The 17,259-nt window shown below is 49.7% G+C and overlaps 1 protein-coding gene across 2 annotated transcripts in view; it reads left to right on the forward strand.

Moving 5' to 3' along the window:
* The window catches only part of LOC117361302 (COMPASS-like H3K4 histone methylase component WDR5B), a 79,530-nt gene that overhangs the window by 53,492 nt on the left and 8,779 nt on the right, over positions 1 to 17,259 (forward strand). For both annotated transcript variants that reach the window (XM_033946458.1, XM_033946457.1), the window contains exon 9: positions 1,959 to 2,024. In XM_033946458.1, coding sequence (XP_033802349.1) covers positions 1,959 to 2,024 — 66 coding nt within the window. The remainder of the gene's footprint in view (positions 1 to 1,958; positions 2,025 to 17,259) is intronic.

Raw genomic sequence — 17,259 nt, forward strand, 5'->3', positions numbered from 1 at the left:
GGGGTGGGGGCGTCTGGGTGACCTGCCAATTTTTTTTGTTTGTTGGGGGGGGGGGGAAGGGAGCTGTCATTACTTTTTTTTTTAAATGGGATCATATATTGTGCATGTATAACACACACATAACATATGTGCCTATTAAAAAAAGAAAAATGAAAGGCTTCCTGCCCTGAACAGTTGAGTGGCAAGAGGCTATTTCAGGGCTTCCCAGTGACTGATCGGAGGGGATTATGGTGGATCTCCATGAAACTCATTTGCATGTGAAGTTGTTTCAACATTGATAGCTGGTTTGAAATCGGACAATTTGCCGGCACTACAGCGACCCGACAGATTTTACCGGTGATATTAGAGAATCTGGCCCTTAGTGGTTTTCTGACTCCCTAAGCCTCCTTGCTCCCCTCCCCTATTCCCAAATTGTAGTAGTTACTCCCCCTCCCCCCCCACACTTCTCATCCCTTTAGCCTGTGCTGGTCGTTCTATCTCTTGACCAGTCATTCTGTAAGTAAATGAAATCCCTCCCAGTTGGCTTTATGTCTCTACGCTCATTCATTCTCCATTCACATCTTCTTTACCACATTGCAGTCTTCTCATCATCTATTCTCTATCCACACTTCCCTAGTCTTTGTAGAATCACAGTTTAAATGTTCATAGTTAGTTAAGTTCCTGTCTTGGAGCTCCTTTTTCCTTGACACACCATTGTTTGCCAAGCTCCATCTGGTCGGGGTTCCACTGAGGCTGCAGATGATTGACTCACTACTGGTACATTGTGGCATCTCATTCTCGTAAGGCCACCCAGGCTTCCTCAGCATCTTGAATTTTCTTGGATTTCCCATTTACAGTGATCCACATTCCGAAAGGAAATAGCCAATTATATGTCCTTCAGACTGAAACAACTGTGCGACATCCTTAAAAGTACATCTTTTCTGAAAGGTTACCCAGACAAAGTCCTGAAATATGCCAGCTTTAATATCTTTCCAGCAAAACTCTGGTATTCTATGCACCTTAGACAGAAAGCGCTCTTTAGTGCCAAAATCTCTAAAGCAAGCGACAGTGTCTCTCACATTGGGCCCCTTGGGTGTGCCAAGACTGCAATAGGCTTTTTGAATGTACAAGTTTCTCTGATATGCTTCTTCCTTGGTTCCCAGCAGTTGACTGCAGATGTCTCTTACTACCAACACACTGACACAGAATGAGTCAGTTTCTGGATTACTATACCTTTAAATCTAAGGTAACATCACCTTGAGCGATTCTCAAGGTTTTCTACCTGATTTTGCAGCTTTTTAATTAGAATATCATGACTGTTCTGAGCTCCTTGTGGCTTGTTTCTCTGCAGCCAATTTGGCTACGTGATCCTTCGATACTGCCACTTGCACTCCCAATTTTCTCACCTCGAATTTAATTTCTGCTAGAGCTACCTGTATATCCTGACAAACACCATCTCTTTTTTTTACATTTTGCAACCAGGACTGTGCTGCTTATTTATTTCTGCTGCATCAGAAGCCCAATTCAGCTGTTCTTCCTCCTCAGTGTCCTCCTTGGAGGACAGCGGCGCCATCTTTTTTGCTCTGCCGGCAGGGCCCTGTGCTTTGTTCTGTCCTGATTCTGCTGCATAGTTTTTTCTGCATAGACAGCCCACTTCTAGACGTCCTCTCAATTAACTTTGAGACTTGCTTAATTAGAAAATGATTTTCTAAAGAAAACTCGGCAGCCTCCACAAATTATGCTTCCATACCAGGTCATGATGTCACTTCCTAAACTAAACTCAACTAAACCTTAAGTTTATATACCGCATCATCTCCACAATTGTAGAGCTTGGCACGGTTTACAGGAGCTTAGTAAGAAGAAGGAACTCAATAGTAAGGGTTATAGGAGCTTAGTATAAAGAAGGTTTAAAGGAACATAGTATAAAGAGGGAATGGAATTTAAAGTTTAACTCTAAGCAGCTGCTGTTTTGTTTTTAGATTTGGGACTCAGAGACAGGCAAGAAGCTGCAGGAAATCCCTGAAGATTACAGAGGACATTCCCGGGTGAGTTGACCAGCAGGGGCAGTCAATATCAGCAGTAAATGAGTGCTGAGTAGAGCTGCCCGATTAAAATTGATTAACCGATTCAGTTCAGCTGAATCAATTTAAATCAATTTGTTTTAAAAACCCAGACTCTCCAATTCAGGCCTGCTCTTTGGCGTTCTCTCTGCCGGAGTCATTCCTTCTAATGTAACTTTCTGTTTCGCAAAACAGGAAGTTACAGAAGGAAGGACTTCAGCAGAGGGAAAGCCCAAGAGCAGGCCTGTGCAGAGTGGTGGTGAGGACTGAGATCTTCTGTGAGAAGTAAACTTGAAGGTGTATGCTGCTTCCGCTATTGGACCCAAGAGGAAATTGTTGCCACCACTTCTTGTGGGGAGGCACTGCTGCCGCTGCTGTCAGATTCAGATCCTTGTGCGAAGGGGGGGGAGGGTTTGCTGCTGTCATTGATCCAGGGGGGAGCTGAAAGCTGGAGGGAAGGTCTGGGAGAGAGCATGTTGGACCCATGGGGTGGGGGGAGGTTGACTGGCTGAGGCTGGAGCTGGTGGGAAGGGAAGAGAGAGAGGGTGCTGGCCACATGGGATGGGGGTGGTAGTGGTGGCTAGAGGGAAGGGAAGAGGAGAAAGGAAGAGAAGGTATAGAGATGGAAGATGGATAGTGAATATGGAGAAAGAAGAAATTGTCAACTGGGCTGGAGATCCTGGTGAGCTATGTCATAGTCTGGGTGTTCCTATCTTCGGCATGATACTTGTATCATGTTATGCGGGTGAGGTAGGGACTAGAGATCTCAAGAGGGGAGTAGTGTGTGTGTGTGGGGGGGGGGGGGTAGAAATTGAAAATTTTGAACCGCTGTTATTCATATAGCTATGTCATTGTTTTCTTGTCTTGCCTTGGTTCAATAAAATGGTTAAACTTAAAAAAAGATATGTCGGAGAAAGTGAATCGAATTGAATAGAATAGAATTAAAAAATTGATTCAATTGGCAAAATCACATTGAAAATTTTTTTTCTGAATTGGACAGCACTAAAATGCAAGACTGATCATTAGTGCCTGATCATTTTATGTGCAAACTGTTTATTGGTCAAAAGCACAATCGAAAACCACAATAACAATAATACAGCATAGACCAAATTTTCAAAAACCATAAAACCACCTCCTCCCCCCACCCAAAAAAAGGCATGGAGCAGCAGGAGAGCAAATGTCACAGACAGTACAAGAAAATAACAACTGCACAGTCAAATATTCAGTACATGACTACAAGCATACCTGGTCAAAGAGGCCCAAAAAGGCTCCCAAGTAAGTTGTAACTGATCACTTTAAAGAAGGGACAAGTGTGTGTGTTTGTCCCTATTTTTATCCCTTGATGCAATCTAGTAGTGGGCAAAACATGACCATGTGAGACATTTTAAGAAACCTTTCACCTATTCATCCTTGTGATCTACTTCTATGGAGAGCAGAGGGAAGAAATGGTTTGAATAAAACAGTACCCAAACATTCTGATCTGAAAGAATGATATATCATAACACTTACAGCCTGTTTTACCAAGCCGTGCTAGCGGCTGCCATGCGGCAACAGCCTCAAAGCCCTTTAAATCTCTATGGGCTTTGGAGCTGTTACCGCGCAGCAGCCGTTAGCGCGGCTTTGTAAAACAGGACCCAAGTTTTATTTTATCATATCATTAGATGTCACAGTCAATAGAGCTCAAAGGATAGATTTTACAGTTTAGACATAGGGTTCCAACATAATATGGCAGCAGTTAGTACCTTATATTTTACCACTAGTTGGCAGTATACATAGCAACCAGTGACAAATTACATAGTTAAGTCACTAGGCAAGTTTCAAGTTTATTTAAAATTTGATTTAATTGCAATATCGTGTTTCAAAACGATTTACAAATATAAAAACGATATTGTGCATTCATTCATTTTATTGTGTATGCTCATTTGTTTTTTTATATATTATTCTATTTAGTCCTTTCATGATTATCCTTTATTATCTTAATTTAAATTTATTTTTATGTATGTTTTTTTATTTATACTTATGTGTAGACAAATTTTTGCTGTTGTTTTATAGGCTTCATTTATACACCCCTGAGGAAAGCTTTCTAAGCTGAAACATAGATTGAAAGACGCTGTTAGGCTTGCATCATTTCTTGTATATGATTTAGCTATTTATATGTTTTCAACAAATTGATTGTCCTTTAAGTTGGATGACTGTGTCCCTTCCCCACTCTTTTTCTGTTTTTTTTTTAAATACATGAGGGCACTGCATGGGTAGGGCATGGCTGTGTTGCAAATGACATGTGAAATTGGTGCAAAAATGAAATTTTTTTATATTTTATTATGTTTGACTAGTGCACTAAAATTTATATCAAACAGTCACATAAAGGACTGCATTATGAAATTGTCCACGAAGCAACGAGAAATCATACAAGAACAATAAATGGTTTTTCAAGTCTAAAGCTGTAACAATCAAACCAGCAAATGCCCAGTATGCGAGACTTGGAAAGCTAACCAGCAAAAAATAACATGAAGGCACTTATCTCAATCCCAACGGTGGCCCCAACCATTTCACCTGTCGGCTTCCTCAGGGGATTACATGAAAATCGCTCATTCTTTAGCACTCTCCAGACCAGTAGAGGTTAACTTTACGATTGGGTATATATCTAATCATGACCAGCAGGTGGAGACTGAAAACAAAACTTTGGGACAGTATATCCTAGCCCCTCCTCTCTATTTCCCTCAGTCTTCTTTCAGTCTCCAGCAGGTGTTGAGTGATCTGTACCCATCTCCCTTGGTAGGGCTGTTGGAATTTGTTTAGAGGTTTATTGTCCCTGTTTTTAGCCGGACGGAGCTTGGACGGACTCTGTTTGGGGGTTCGTCCGACCTCGGGGGTGTCAAACCCGGCGGGTCACGAGCGGGGTCCCTCCCCCCACTTCCTCCACCTCTCCATATTTTTTTAGAGGAGCCTCAGCAGTAAGCCTTGCCCCCTAAATCAAGCAAGGCATATTGCTTCGAGAGCCTGTGGAGTCTGTTCTGTAAAAAAAAAAAAAAAAAAAATCCTGAGGTAGTGCTGGTCTGGAGGGTTGTATCCCTTTAAGAAAACTGTATTTTACTGTATTTTTTCAACTAACCGGCACTTTTTTACAGCTAGGTCGCGTATGGAGCAATGAGCACTTCTAAAGGGAAAAAGTGCTCATTGTGCTCCAGACGCGAGGCACTCGCGGCCGGCCTGTGCAAGCGGTGTTCAGGCCGGTGCGGTGGAGGAGCTCCGTCGGCAGCGGCTGCAGGCGCCCAGAGCTCCCCGCCGATGGTGCCTCGCGAGTCGGCAGGGAACGGTGGAGAAGCCCGGTCTTCTCCGTCCGCCCACGGAGGGATTCCCCGAGCCGCCGACGGTCGGGTTTTAGAGGATTCCCTCTCAGCTGATATTTTGACAGCTGATGCCGGCTTGCCTGTTTTAGCGGCTGAGACTATTCAGGTCTCTCAGCCGCTGCAGGCTATGGAGGGAGCTGTTTTGGCGGGAAAGACGCCATCTTCTCTGTCTGGCCCCTCCATTTTGTCTTCCACCTCAGGTGACCTTCCCCCTGTTTTGGCTAAGCAGGGGCAGGTTTCTGCTGGGTCCCCTGCTGTGGCAGGGAGTCCCTTGGGACCCTCGGGGGGTTTTTCCCCTGATTTTTTCTTTTCATTATGCAAAGCCTATTTTCAGGCGGCTGGGGGTCCCGGTTGCGCCCAGGGGGTCTCGGGGGGTGGGGTTTCCTCCGCGCTCCCTGCAGCTTTGCCTCTCTCGTCTGACGTGACGTCCCCTCCGCCGCCTCTCTTGTCCAAGCGTCCGCGGGTGTCGTGGGACGAGGATTTGTGGTCGGAGGAACGTGTCGGTCTGGAGGAGGACCTGGACCCTTCTGAGGAATTCCAGGACCCTCTGGAGGGGACGGAAGCTGGCGGCGGGTTGTCGGGTTTCCCGTTCTCCAGTGACGAGGCGTCCGTGGTGCGCCTTTTTCAGAGAGATGAGCTGCCTGACCTTATTCAACAGGTTTCTTCGGCTTTGCGTTTTGAGGACGCGCCGCCGGAGACTCCGCGTGTGGGGGACCCTCTGTTACGAGGGATCCGTTCCGTTTCCCGCTCTTTTCCTATGCATCAGGATATTCGGGATATTATTCTTGAGCAGTGGAAAACGCCGGAGACGCCGTTTCGGCTGGCGCGCAGCATGGCTCGCCTGTATCCCATTCCTGAAGGGGATCGGGCTACGTTAGCTTCGCCAGTCGTGGATGCGGTGGTCTCGGCTATTTCCAAGCGGCATACCGTGCCTGTTGAGGGCGGTTCTGCCTTGCGGGACTCTGAGGAGCGCAAATTGGAGACCATCCTTAAGCAAAATTTTCAAGTCTCTGCCTTTGGGGTCCAGGCGGCTATTTGTGGGGGACTGGTCGCTCGCGCCGTGTTTCGGTGGGCGGAGCGGGTCTTGGATCGAGAGTCTGACGACTGGTCTCTGGTGGATCAGGAGGTAGCGAAGATTGAGATGGCTGCCTCATTCCTCTCGGATGCTCTGTATGACTTGGTGCGGATCTCGGCTAAGTCCATGGCTTTTGGCGTGGCCGCAAGGCGTGTGTTGTGGCTGCGCGCTTGGGCGGCGGATGCTGCGTCCAAAGCTAAGCTTACTAAATTTCCCTTTCGGGGGTCGTTTTTATTTGGAGAGGACTTGGATAAGTTGATTCAGACTCTGTCGGACTCGAAAGTTCCCCGTTTGCCGGAGGACCGTGCCCGCCCGGCGTCTCGGGGTGGTGCGGCCCGGGGGCGTTTGCGGGAATTTCGCAAGTATCGCCCTGGGCGTGGGGCTGCTTCTTTCCAGTCTCCGGGGTTTTCCCGGGGTCGGTTCTTCCAGCGCATGCAGCCCTTTCGGGGGGCCCGTCGGGGGGCAGGGAATCCCTCCGCCGGTTCCCCCGCTTCCCGTCCTGCACAATGACGCCTTGCCGGCGCCCCCCTTGGTTCCGGTGGGGGCCCGGCTGCGCGACTTTTTTCCCAAATGGGCCGAGATCACGTCCGATCAGTGGGTCCTGGAGGTGGTGCGGGACGGTTATGCCCTGGAGTTCGCCCGCTCTCTGCCGGATTTTTTCCTCGCTTCTCCATGTCAGACTCCTGGGAAGATGCTGGCGTTTCGCCAGACCCTTCAGCGCTTGCTAGATCTCAGGGCAGTAGTTCCAGTGCCCCCCCCGGAGTGGGGCACGGGCAGGTACTCCATTTACTTTGTGGTGCCCAAGAAGGAGGGGACTTTTCGGCCCATCCTCGATTTGAAAGGGGTCAACAGGGCTCTCAAGGTTCCCTCTTTCCGTATGGAAACGCTGCGGTCGGTCATTCTGGCGGTTCAGCCGGGGGAGTTTCTCACTTCTCTCGATCTGACGGAGGCCTACTTGCATGTTCCTATTCGGGCCTCTCATCAGCGTTTCCTGCGCTTTGCGATCTTGGGTCGGCACTATCAGTTCTGTGCGCTTCCCTTTGGGCTGGCCACGGCTCCCCGGACGTTCACCAAGGTGATGGTGGTCGTCGCGGCAGCCTTGCGGTCGGAGGGCATCCTGGTACACCCCTACCTGGACGACTGGTTAATTCGGGCCAAGTCGTTGCAGGAAAGCTCCCGGGTTACGGCTCGGGTGGTGGAGTTTCTCCGGTCGCTGGGCTGGGTGGTCAACCTTTCCAAGAGTCGGTTGGTTCCGGCTCAGCATCTGGAGTACCTCGGGGTGCTGTTCGACACCTCCTTGGGGAAGGTCTTCCTCCCAGAGGCCCGGGTGAGCAAATTGCAGTCTCAGATTCGCCTGCTTTTGGCGTCCCGGTGTCCTCGGGCGCGAGATTTCCTCCAGGTCCTGGGGTCGATGGCGGCGTCCCTGGACGTGGTGAGGTGGGCGCGGGCCCACATGCGTCCTCTCCAGTATGCTCTGCTCCGGAGGTGGTCTCCCCAGAGGCACGGGATGGATGTTCCGGTTCCCCTGCGAGGCTTGGCGCGCTGCAGTCTGCGTTGGTGGCTCCGGACCCCTCACCTAGTTCAGGGGGTGGGTCTGGATCTTCCGCAGTGGACGGTGCTCCTTACGGATGCGAGTCTCCTGGGTTGGGGGGTCCAGTGCCTGGGTCACTCAGCTCAGGGAACCTGGTCCACGGAGGAGGCCTCCTGGTCGATCAACGTGTTGGAGACCAGGGCGGTCCGGCTGGCGCTGTTGGCTTTCCACTCCCTTTTGTTGGGCAAGTCGGTCAGAGTCCTGTCGGACAATGCCACGGCGGTGGCTTATGTCAATCGTCAGGGGGGCACCAAGAGCACTCTGGTGGCGCAGGAGGCGGCTCGGCTCATGGTTTGGGCGGAGTCGCATCTTCTGGACCTCTCGGCCTCTCACATTGCCGGGGTAGAAAACGTTCAGGCGGACTTCCTCAGTCGTCACTTCTTGGATCCGGGAGAGTGGTGTCTCGGCGCCGAGGCGTTTCAGTTGCTAGTGCGTGCTTGGGGGCAGCCCCTGATGGATCTGATGGCTACAAGTGGCAACGCCAAATTACCCCGCTTCTTCAGTCGTCGCAGGGACGGTCTGGCCGAGGGTCTGGATGCTCTGGTCCAACCGTGGCCAACGGAGGGGCTGTTGTATGTGTTCCCTCCTTGGCCATTAGTGGGCAGAGTACTGCTTCGCATTGTTCGCCATCCGGGGCTGGTGGTCTTGGTGGCTCCGGATTGGCCTCGTCGTCCGTGGTATGCGGATCTGGTGAGGCATCTGGTGGCGGATCCTCTTCCTCTGCCTCTCGGGTGCGATCTTCTGACGCAGGGTCCCATTCCCATGTTCGACCCGTCTCCCTTTTGTCTTACGGCTTGGCTCTTGAAAGGGGCCGCCTGAGTAAGAAGGGATATTCCGACAAGGTGATCTCTACACTTTTGGGGTCCCGGAGGCTTTCTACCTCTCGGGCTTATGTGCGGGTTTGGCGTCTATTTGAGGAATGGTGCCGAGCGCGGGGAGTGGTCTCCTTTCGCGCTTCTCTGCCTAACATTCTAGAGTTTTTGCAGGATGGCCTGGATAGGGGCCTGGCCTGGTCTTCTCTTCGGGTTCATCTGGCGGCCCTGTCGGCTTTTCGGGGGCTGGTGACAGGTCAGCGTTTGTCAGCCATTCCTGATGTGATTCGCTTTCTTAGGGCGGCCAAGTTGATCAGGCCTCCCATAAGGCCCTCGATTCCCTCTTGGGATCTCAATCTGGTTCTCTCTGTTCTAGTGCGCCCTCCTTTCGAGCCGTTGGATGGCTGTTCGTTGAAGGACCTTACGCTGAAGTCGGTCTTTTTGGTGGCCATTACTTCCGCTAGACGGGTGTCTGAGCTACAGGCTTTCTCTTGTAGGGCTCCCTTCCTGGAGTTTTCGAAGGAGCGGGTTGTTTTGCGGCCTGTTCCTTCCTTTCTGCCGAAGGTAGTTTCTCCTTTTCATGTCAATCAATCGGTGGTCCTCCCGGTCTTGGGTAGTCGGGAGGGTTCTTCTGAGCAACGACAGCTGCGCAAGTTGGATGTCGGTCGGGTCCTCCATGCTTATGTGCAGCGGACCCGGGATTTTCGGAGCTCCGATCATCTCTTTGTGCTTCTGGCGGGTCCTCGTCGGGGGGCTGGCGCTTCTAAGGCTACTATTGCGCGTTGGATCAAGGAGATGATTGCTTCCGCTTATCTTCTGAGTCAGAAGCCGGTTCCGGAGTTTCTCAAGGCTCATTCCACTAGGGGTCAGGCGGCTTCTTGGGCTGAGTCGTCGCTCGTGCCTCCGGTGGATATTTGTAAGGCTGCGGTTTGGTCCTCCTTGCATTCATTTGTTCGGCATTATCGGGTAGATGTTCAGGCGCGTCGGGACGCGGTGTTCGGTGAGCGTGTTCTGGTATCGGCCCTTCGGGGGTCCCGCCCGTGAGAGGGACTGCTTTGGTACGTCCCAATCGTAAAGTTAACCTCTACTGGTCTGGAGAGTGCTAAAGAAGGAGAAATTAGGTTCTTACCTGCTAATTTACTTTCTTTTAGCTTCTCCAGACCAGTAGAGGTCCCCACCCTGTCTGTTGTTGTTGTTGTTGGGGCTGTTGCGCGGGCAGTTTTTGGTTTTTGCTGCGGGTTCTAGTATTTTTCTAGGGCCGGGGAGAATTGAAGAACAGCGGCTGTGGCTCGGCTGGCTTAGCTGGCGAGCTGTGGGGACCTTCTTCCTTCGGGAATTTCTCCTCTGCATTTTCCAACAGCATTTTTGGGTATGTTATTTGTTACTCCTTTCGGAGTATTGTTTTTTCTCTCTGTTGTTTTCCAGTTCTTGGTTCTGCTTGGCTATTCGGCAGACTGAGGGAAATAGAGAGGAGGGGCTAGGATATACTGTCCCAAAGTTTTGTTTTCAGTCTCCACCTGCTGGTCATGATTAGATATATACCCAATCGTAAAGTTAACCTCTACTGGTCTGGAGAAGCTAAAAGAAAGTAAATTAGCAGGTAAGAACCTAATTTCTCCTTCTTGAAACATGCTGGTGGTAAAAAATCCTTACGGCTTGAAAACATAGGAACTTGTATGTGTTGCCACGGATATATCTTTGTCCGTTTTTCTGGCGTTTTGCAGGGACAGAATATTCACTCTGATCTGTCTCTGCAAGGATATATCCGTGGTAACACACAAGTTCCCTTGTTTTCAAGCTGTAAGGATTTTTTACCACCAGCATGTTTCAAGCATGAGTAACGTGACCATTTATTTTTTTCATCAAAAGGGGACATCTATTAATTGTCAGTCCCGCCCCCAATCCCACCCTAGCCACGTCCCAACCCCACCCTAGCCCCACCCCCAATCCCGCCCCCAATTTCTTCCATTCATTTTTCATGTACACATATCATATTAATTCATAATGGTAACCATAAAATTTTAAAAAACTACAAAGCACACTATACGCGGAGAAAATGTTAATTATTATTTATATTTGGGGGGGTTCAAAGATGTCAAGGCAAATGATTTTCAAATATGCAATGTCACCTCAGTAACTAAAGAAAAATAGACAAATATAGTGCAAAATATAGACAGCAGATATAAATTCTCAAAACTGACATGTTTTGATTACTAAATTAAAAATAAAATCATTTATCCCAGGACAAGCAGGCAGCATATTCTTGACTGATGGGTGACGGCACCGACGGAGCCCCGGTACGGACAATTTTAGAGTGATTGCACTCTAAGAACTTGGAAAGTTCTAGTAGGCCGCACCACAAACGCGCGAGTGCCTTCCCGCCCGACAGAGGCGCGCGGTCCCCAGTTTCTTAGTTTCCGCGGAGCTAAGAAGACGCGTTTCTTTCAACGGCTGTTGAAGACTTTTTTCCTATCGCCTTCCCGCTTGTGTAAACCCTTAAGGAAATATTGTTTCCTTCATTTTCTTTTATTTTGTTTTCTTTAAAAAAAAAAACTTTGGGTTTTTTTTCACTTCTTTCAAATTCGCCCCGGCGGGGCCTGTAGCCACCATCGAAGCCTCGGCCTTCGATTTGGCAGAAGCCGTTTTTACCTTCATGCCCCCTCAACCCGGGTTTAAGAAGTGCCAGCGGTGTGCACGACCAATTTCACTCACTGACCCACACAACTGGTGTCTACAGTGTCTTGGTCCTGACCATCTTGGTCCTGACCATCTACCTGCACCCGCTGTGCGACTTTAAAAAAGAGAACTCTGAAAAATCGGCAGATCCAGCAGCAATTATTGTTTGGTGCCGAGATGTCTGACTCTGCGACACCGGCACTGACATCGGCCCCGTCTCAGTCGGCACCCACCTCGTCGACACCGCGCGATACCGCGTCGGCGTCGCATCCCTCAGGTAAGCCGGCTAAGAAGCCTTCCCCGTTGGAGCGTCCTCCGGTCTCAGTAGCAGCGAGCCCAGTCCTGCCGACCTCGAGGCGTCCACGGAAGCGCTCCACCCCAATAGAGGTGAGCCCCTCGACCTCGGGTTCCTCATCCTCGGGGCGTAGAGCGGCACCGCAGGTACCGCAGAAGAAAAAGGCGGTACCGGTGCCTTCGCTGGACGAGCGGATCGCCGCTGTCCTGCAGGTGCAGCTTAAGGAACAGTTGCAACAACTCCTTCCTGCACTTTTGGCACCGAGCCTTCCGGTCCCGGTCCGGTCTGAGCCACCAGTACCGATAGTGGAACAGCCCCTTCTTTCGGCATCCACTTTGTCGGTTCTGGTACATTCTGCTTCCTCGGTCTCCATGCCAGTCCTTGCACCGGAACCGAGAGCTCAATACCAGGCTGTTCAGACTTCGGCACCGATGCAGCCTTTAATGTCTCCCGGTACCGTGTCTATGAGGTCAGGTAAGTCGGCACGCAAATCCCGACACCTGGAACCCTCCACACCGGAATCTCGAGACCGCAGTTTTCAAGTTTGAGATCCTGATCTGTGGGGTGACTCAGAGGACCCTCTTCTCTCTGAAGGGGAATGTTCATCTGGTGATGAGGATCCTTCTGCTTTAGACCCATCCTCTAGACCAGATGTAACCTCTTTCTCATCTTTTTTAAAAGAGATGTGTGACTCTCTCTCTATTCCCTTGGAGGCTGAGTCAAAGAAATCCAAAGCTTTTCTTGATGCACTGGATTTTGACCAACCTCCAAGGGAATATCTCAAATTACCTCTCCATGACATCTTGAGAGAGACGTTTTACAAGAATTTAGAGACACCTTTGACCATACCTGGAGCCCCCCGCAAGTTAGACTCCTTATATAAAGTCATCCCAATTCCTGGGTTTGACAAACCACAGCTCCCACATGAGTCTCTATTAGTGGAATCCACTCTAAAGAAATCCACGGGAGCTAGTGTATACGCCTCAGTCCCTCCTGGCAGAGAAGGTAAAGCCATGGACAAATTTGGCAAGAGGTTGTACCAGAATGCGATGTTAGCCAACAGGTCAGGGAATTACGCTTTCCACTTCTCATTCTATCTCAAGCATCTCATACAAAATCTGACTGCTTTTGAGAAGTACCTCCCTGACCGTAAAAAATCTGCCTTTCGCCAAACTACTTCATCGCTCTTACAACTTCGAAAGTTCATGGTCAGGTCGATCTATGACACCTTTGAGCTGACCTCTCGGGCCACAGCTATGTCGGTGGCCATGCGCCGACTGGCATGGCTCAGAGTGTCAGAACTTGATGTCAATCATCAGGATCGACTGGCTAATGCACCTTGCCTGGGGGATGAGCTGTTTGGAGAATCCATGGACTCCACTACTCAAAAGCTTTCGGCTCATGAGACTAGGTGGGATACTCTCCTCAAAACAAAAAAGAAGACCCCACCTACCAGGCCTTTTCGTCAGCAATCGGCCTACCAGCGTCGATATGTGGCTCGTCCTTTGCCACCGGCAGCTCAACAACCCAGGCGTCAGAGGCAACAACAAAGGCAAAACACTAGACCTGCACAGCAGCAACAACAGGTGAAGCCTCCTCCTCCACAAAAACCTTCACAACCCTTTTGACTTGGTTCTCCAGGACATAGCCAGTATCCCTCCATCTGCCCATCTTCCGCTGCCTATAGGAGGACACCTTACTCATTTCATAAGCCGTTGGGAAACCATCACCTCGAACCAGTGGGTCCTCAACATCATCCACCACGGCTACTCTCTCAACTTTCAGACTCTTCCTGCCCAAGGTCTACCAAAAGAGTCTGCTTTGAACACTCCTCAGTCTTCCCTTCTTCTTCAAGAGGTTCAATCCCTCCTCCTTCTGAACGCCATAGAGGAAGTTCCTCTAGATCAAAAGGGGCAAGGATTCTACTCCCGTTATTTTCTAGTTCCCAAAAAGACAGGAGATCTCAGACCCATCCTAGATCTTCGCAATCTAAACAAATGCTTGGTCAAAGAGAAATTCAGAATGCTTTCTCTGGCCACTCTTTACCCTCTTCTCAATCAAGGCGACTGGCTATGTTCCCTCGATCTCAAAGAAGCATACACTTATATACCAGTCAATCTGGCCTCCAGACAGTACCTACGCTTCATGATCAATCGTTGTCATTACCAATACAAGGTGCTGCCCTTCGGTCTTGCCTCCTCTCCAAGAGTGTTCACCAAATGTCTGATTGTGGTGGCTGCCTTTCTACGCTCTCACCACCTTCAGGTCTTTCCTTACCTGGACGACTGGTTAATCAAGGCCAATTCATCTCAGACTGTTCTCCTGGCCACCAACCAAACCATCCTGTTTCTTCAACTTCTGGGGTTCGAGATCAATCTACCCAAATCTCATCTCATCCCCACTCAGAGACTTCAATTCATCGGAGCTGTCTTGGACACAGTCCTCATGAGAGCGTTTCTGCCATCCAACCGTCTTCAAACGCTTCAATCTCTATGTCAGCAGGTGCTTCCACAACATTCCATCTCTGCCAAGCAAATGATGATACTCTTGGGTCACATGGCCTCCACAGTTCATGTCACACCCTTCGCACGTCTTCACCTGCGCACTCCTCAATGGACCCTAGCTACCCAGTGGTCCCAAGCGATGGATCCTTGCTCACGTCACATATCTGTGACATCATCTCTTCGTCAGTCTCTACAATGGTGGTTGATATCCTCAAATCTCTCCAGAGGTCTTCTCTTCCATCTACCTCCTCATCAACTTATCATCACCACCGATGCCTCCCCTTACGCCTGGGGAGCTCATTTGAACGAGTTCCAAACTCAAGGACTTTGGACAGCTCAGGAAATGAAGCATCACATCAATTTCCTGGAACTCAGAGCGATGTTTTATGCCCTCAAGGCCTTCCAACATCTTCTCTTTCCTCAAGTCCTCCTGCTGTGCACAGACAATCAAGTTGCGATGTACTACATCAACAAACAGGGTGGGACAGGCTCTCGCCTCTTGTGCCAGGAAGCCCAGAAGATCTGGACTTGGGCCATAGATCACCATCTATTCCTGAAAGCTATCTACATTCAGGGAGAACAGAATTCCTTAGCGGACAAGCTCAGCAGAATTCTCCAGCCTCACGAGTGGACACTCGATCCTTCCACTCTACAGTCCATCTTCGTTCAATGGGGCACTCCTCAGATAGACCTTTTTGCAGCTCCTCACAATCACCAGCTGCCCCTTTTTTGCTCCAGACTTTACTCTCCTCACCGTCTGGCAGCGGATGCATTTCTCCTCGACTGGTCCAATCTGTTCCTGTACGCTTTTCCTCCTCTGCCTCTCATGTTGAGAACCTTGTTCAAGCTCAAGAGGGAACGAGCCACCATGATTCTGATTGCTCCGAGGTGGCCCAGGCAACATTGGTTCTCCCTTCTACTTCAACTCAGTTCCAGGGAACCTTTTCTTCTTCCACTGTTTCCTTCTCTGCTTACACAGCATCAGGAGACCCTTCTACATCCCAACCTCCAGTCTCTGCACCTGACAGCTTGGTATCTCTCGGGCTGACTTCTCATGATACTCTTTTGTCTCAGCCCGTTCGTTCCATTCTAGATGCCTCCAGGAAACCAGCCACTTTGCAATGTTACCATCAGAAGTGGACACGATTTTCTTCCTGGTGTCTTCTTCATCATCTCGATCCCACTTCCCTGGCAGTGGAGACATTGTTGGATTATCTGCTTTCTTTGTCTGACTCTGGCCTTAAGTCTACTTCCATCAGAGTCCACCTCAGTGCCATTGCTGCTTTTCATGAGCCGGTTCATGGAAAACTTCTCTCAGCTCATCCCCTGGTGTCCAGGTTCATGCGGGGTCTTTTCAATGTAAAACCACCTCTTAAAGCCCCTCCTGTTATCTGGGATCTCAATGTGGTTCTTTCCGCCTTAATGAAGCCTCCATTTGAACCTTTGGCTACCACTTCTTTCAAGTTTCTCACTTGGAAAGTACTTTTCCTTATTGCTCTTACCTCTGCCAGAAGGGTCAGTGAGCTACATGCACTAGTTGCAGATCCACCTTTTACGGTCTTTCATCATGACAAGGTGGTTCTGCGTACACATCCAAAGTTTCTCCCTAAGGTTGTCTCTGAATTCCATCTCAACCAATCCATTGTTCTGCCTGTCTTCTTTCCGAAACCTCACTCTCATTCTGGGGAACAGGCTCTGCATACTTTGGACTGTAAGAGGGCTCTAGCTTACTATTTAGAACGTACGAAACCCCACAGATCAGCCCCCCAACTCTTTCTGTCCTTTGATCTGAATAAATTGGGACGTCCTGTTTCTAAACGTACGTTGTCTAATTGGCTGGCAGCGTGCATTTCATTCTATTATGCTCAGACCGGACTGACACTGGAAGGTTCTGTCATGGCCCATAGAGTCCGAGCTATGGCAGCATCTGTAGCTTTCCTCCGTTCCACTCCTATTGAGGAAATCTGCAAGGCTGCCACTTGGTCCTCAGTTCATACTTTTACATCTCATTATTGTCTGGATGCATTCTCCAGACGGGATGGACACTTCGGCCAATCTGTTTTGCAAAATTTGTTTTCCTAATGGCCAACCTTCCCTCCATCCCTCTTTTTGTTAGCTTGGAGGTCACCCATCAGTCAAGAATATGCTGCCTGCTTGTCCTGGGATAAAGCACAGTTACTTACCGTAACAGGTGTTATCCAGGGACAGCAGGCAGATATTCTTGCGTCCCACCCACCTCCCCGGGTTGGCTTCTTAGCTGACTTATCCTAACTGGGGACCGCGCGCCTCTGTCGGGCGGGAAGGCACTCGCGCGTGCGCGGTGCGGCCTACTAGAACTTTCCAAGTTCTTAGAGTGCAATCACTCTAAAATTGTCCGTACCGGGGCTCCGTCGGTGCCATCACCCATCAGTCAAGAATATCTGCCTGCTGTCCCTGGATAACACCTGTTACGGTAAGTAACTGTGCTTTTTCCCACCTTTGTTGTCTTGTGATTTCATGAGTCTCTGGTTGCGTTTCCTTCTGTCTGTGTATCCTTTCTTTTGTTTCTTTCTTTCTGCACTCAGGCCCAACAATTGTCCCTTTCTATTCCTTCCCATGTCCTTAGTGCCCCCAGAGCCTCCTTCTCATGTCCTTGGTGCCCCCAGTACCTCTGTCCTGTGTCCTAAGTGCCCCCAGTACCTCTGTCCTGTGTCCTAAGTGCCCCCAGTGCCTCAGTCCTGTGTCCTAAGTGCCCCCAGTGCCTCAGTCCTGTGTCCTAAGTGCCCCCAGTGCCCCCATCCTGTGTCATTAGTGCCCCCAGTGCCTCCTTCCCATGTCTTTAGTGCCCCCAGTGCCTCCTTCCTATGTCCTTAGTGCCCCCAGTGCCTCCTTCCCATGTCTTTAGTGCCCCCAGTGCCTCCTTCCCATGTCTTTAGTG

The sequence above is a fragment of the Geotrypetes seraphini genome, chromosome 5 (genome assembly GCF_902459505.1).
Source record: "Geotrypetes seraphini chromosome 5, aGeoSer1.1, whole genome shotgun sequence".
NCBI lineage: Eukaryota > Metazoa > Chordata > Amphibia > Gymnophiona > Dermophiidae > Geotrypetes > Geotrypetes seraphini.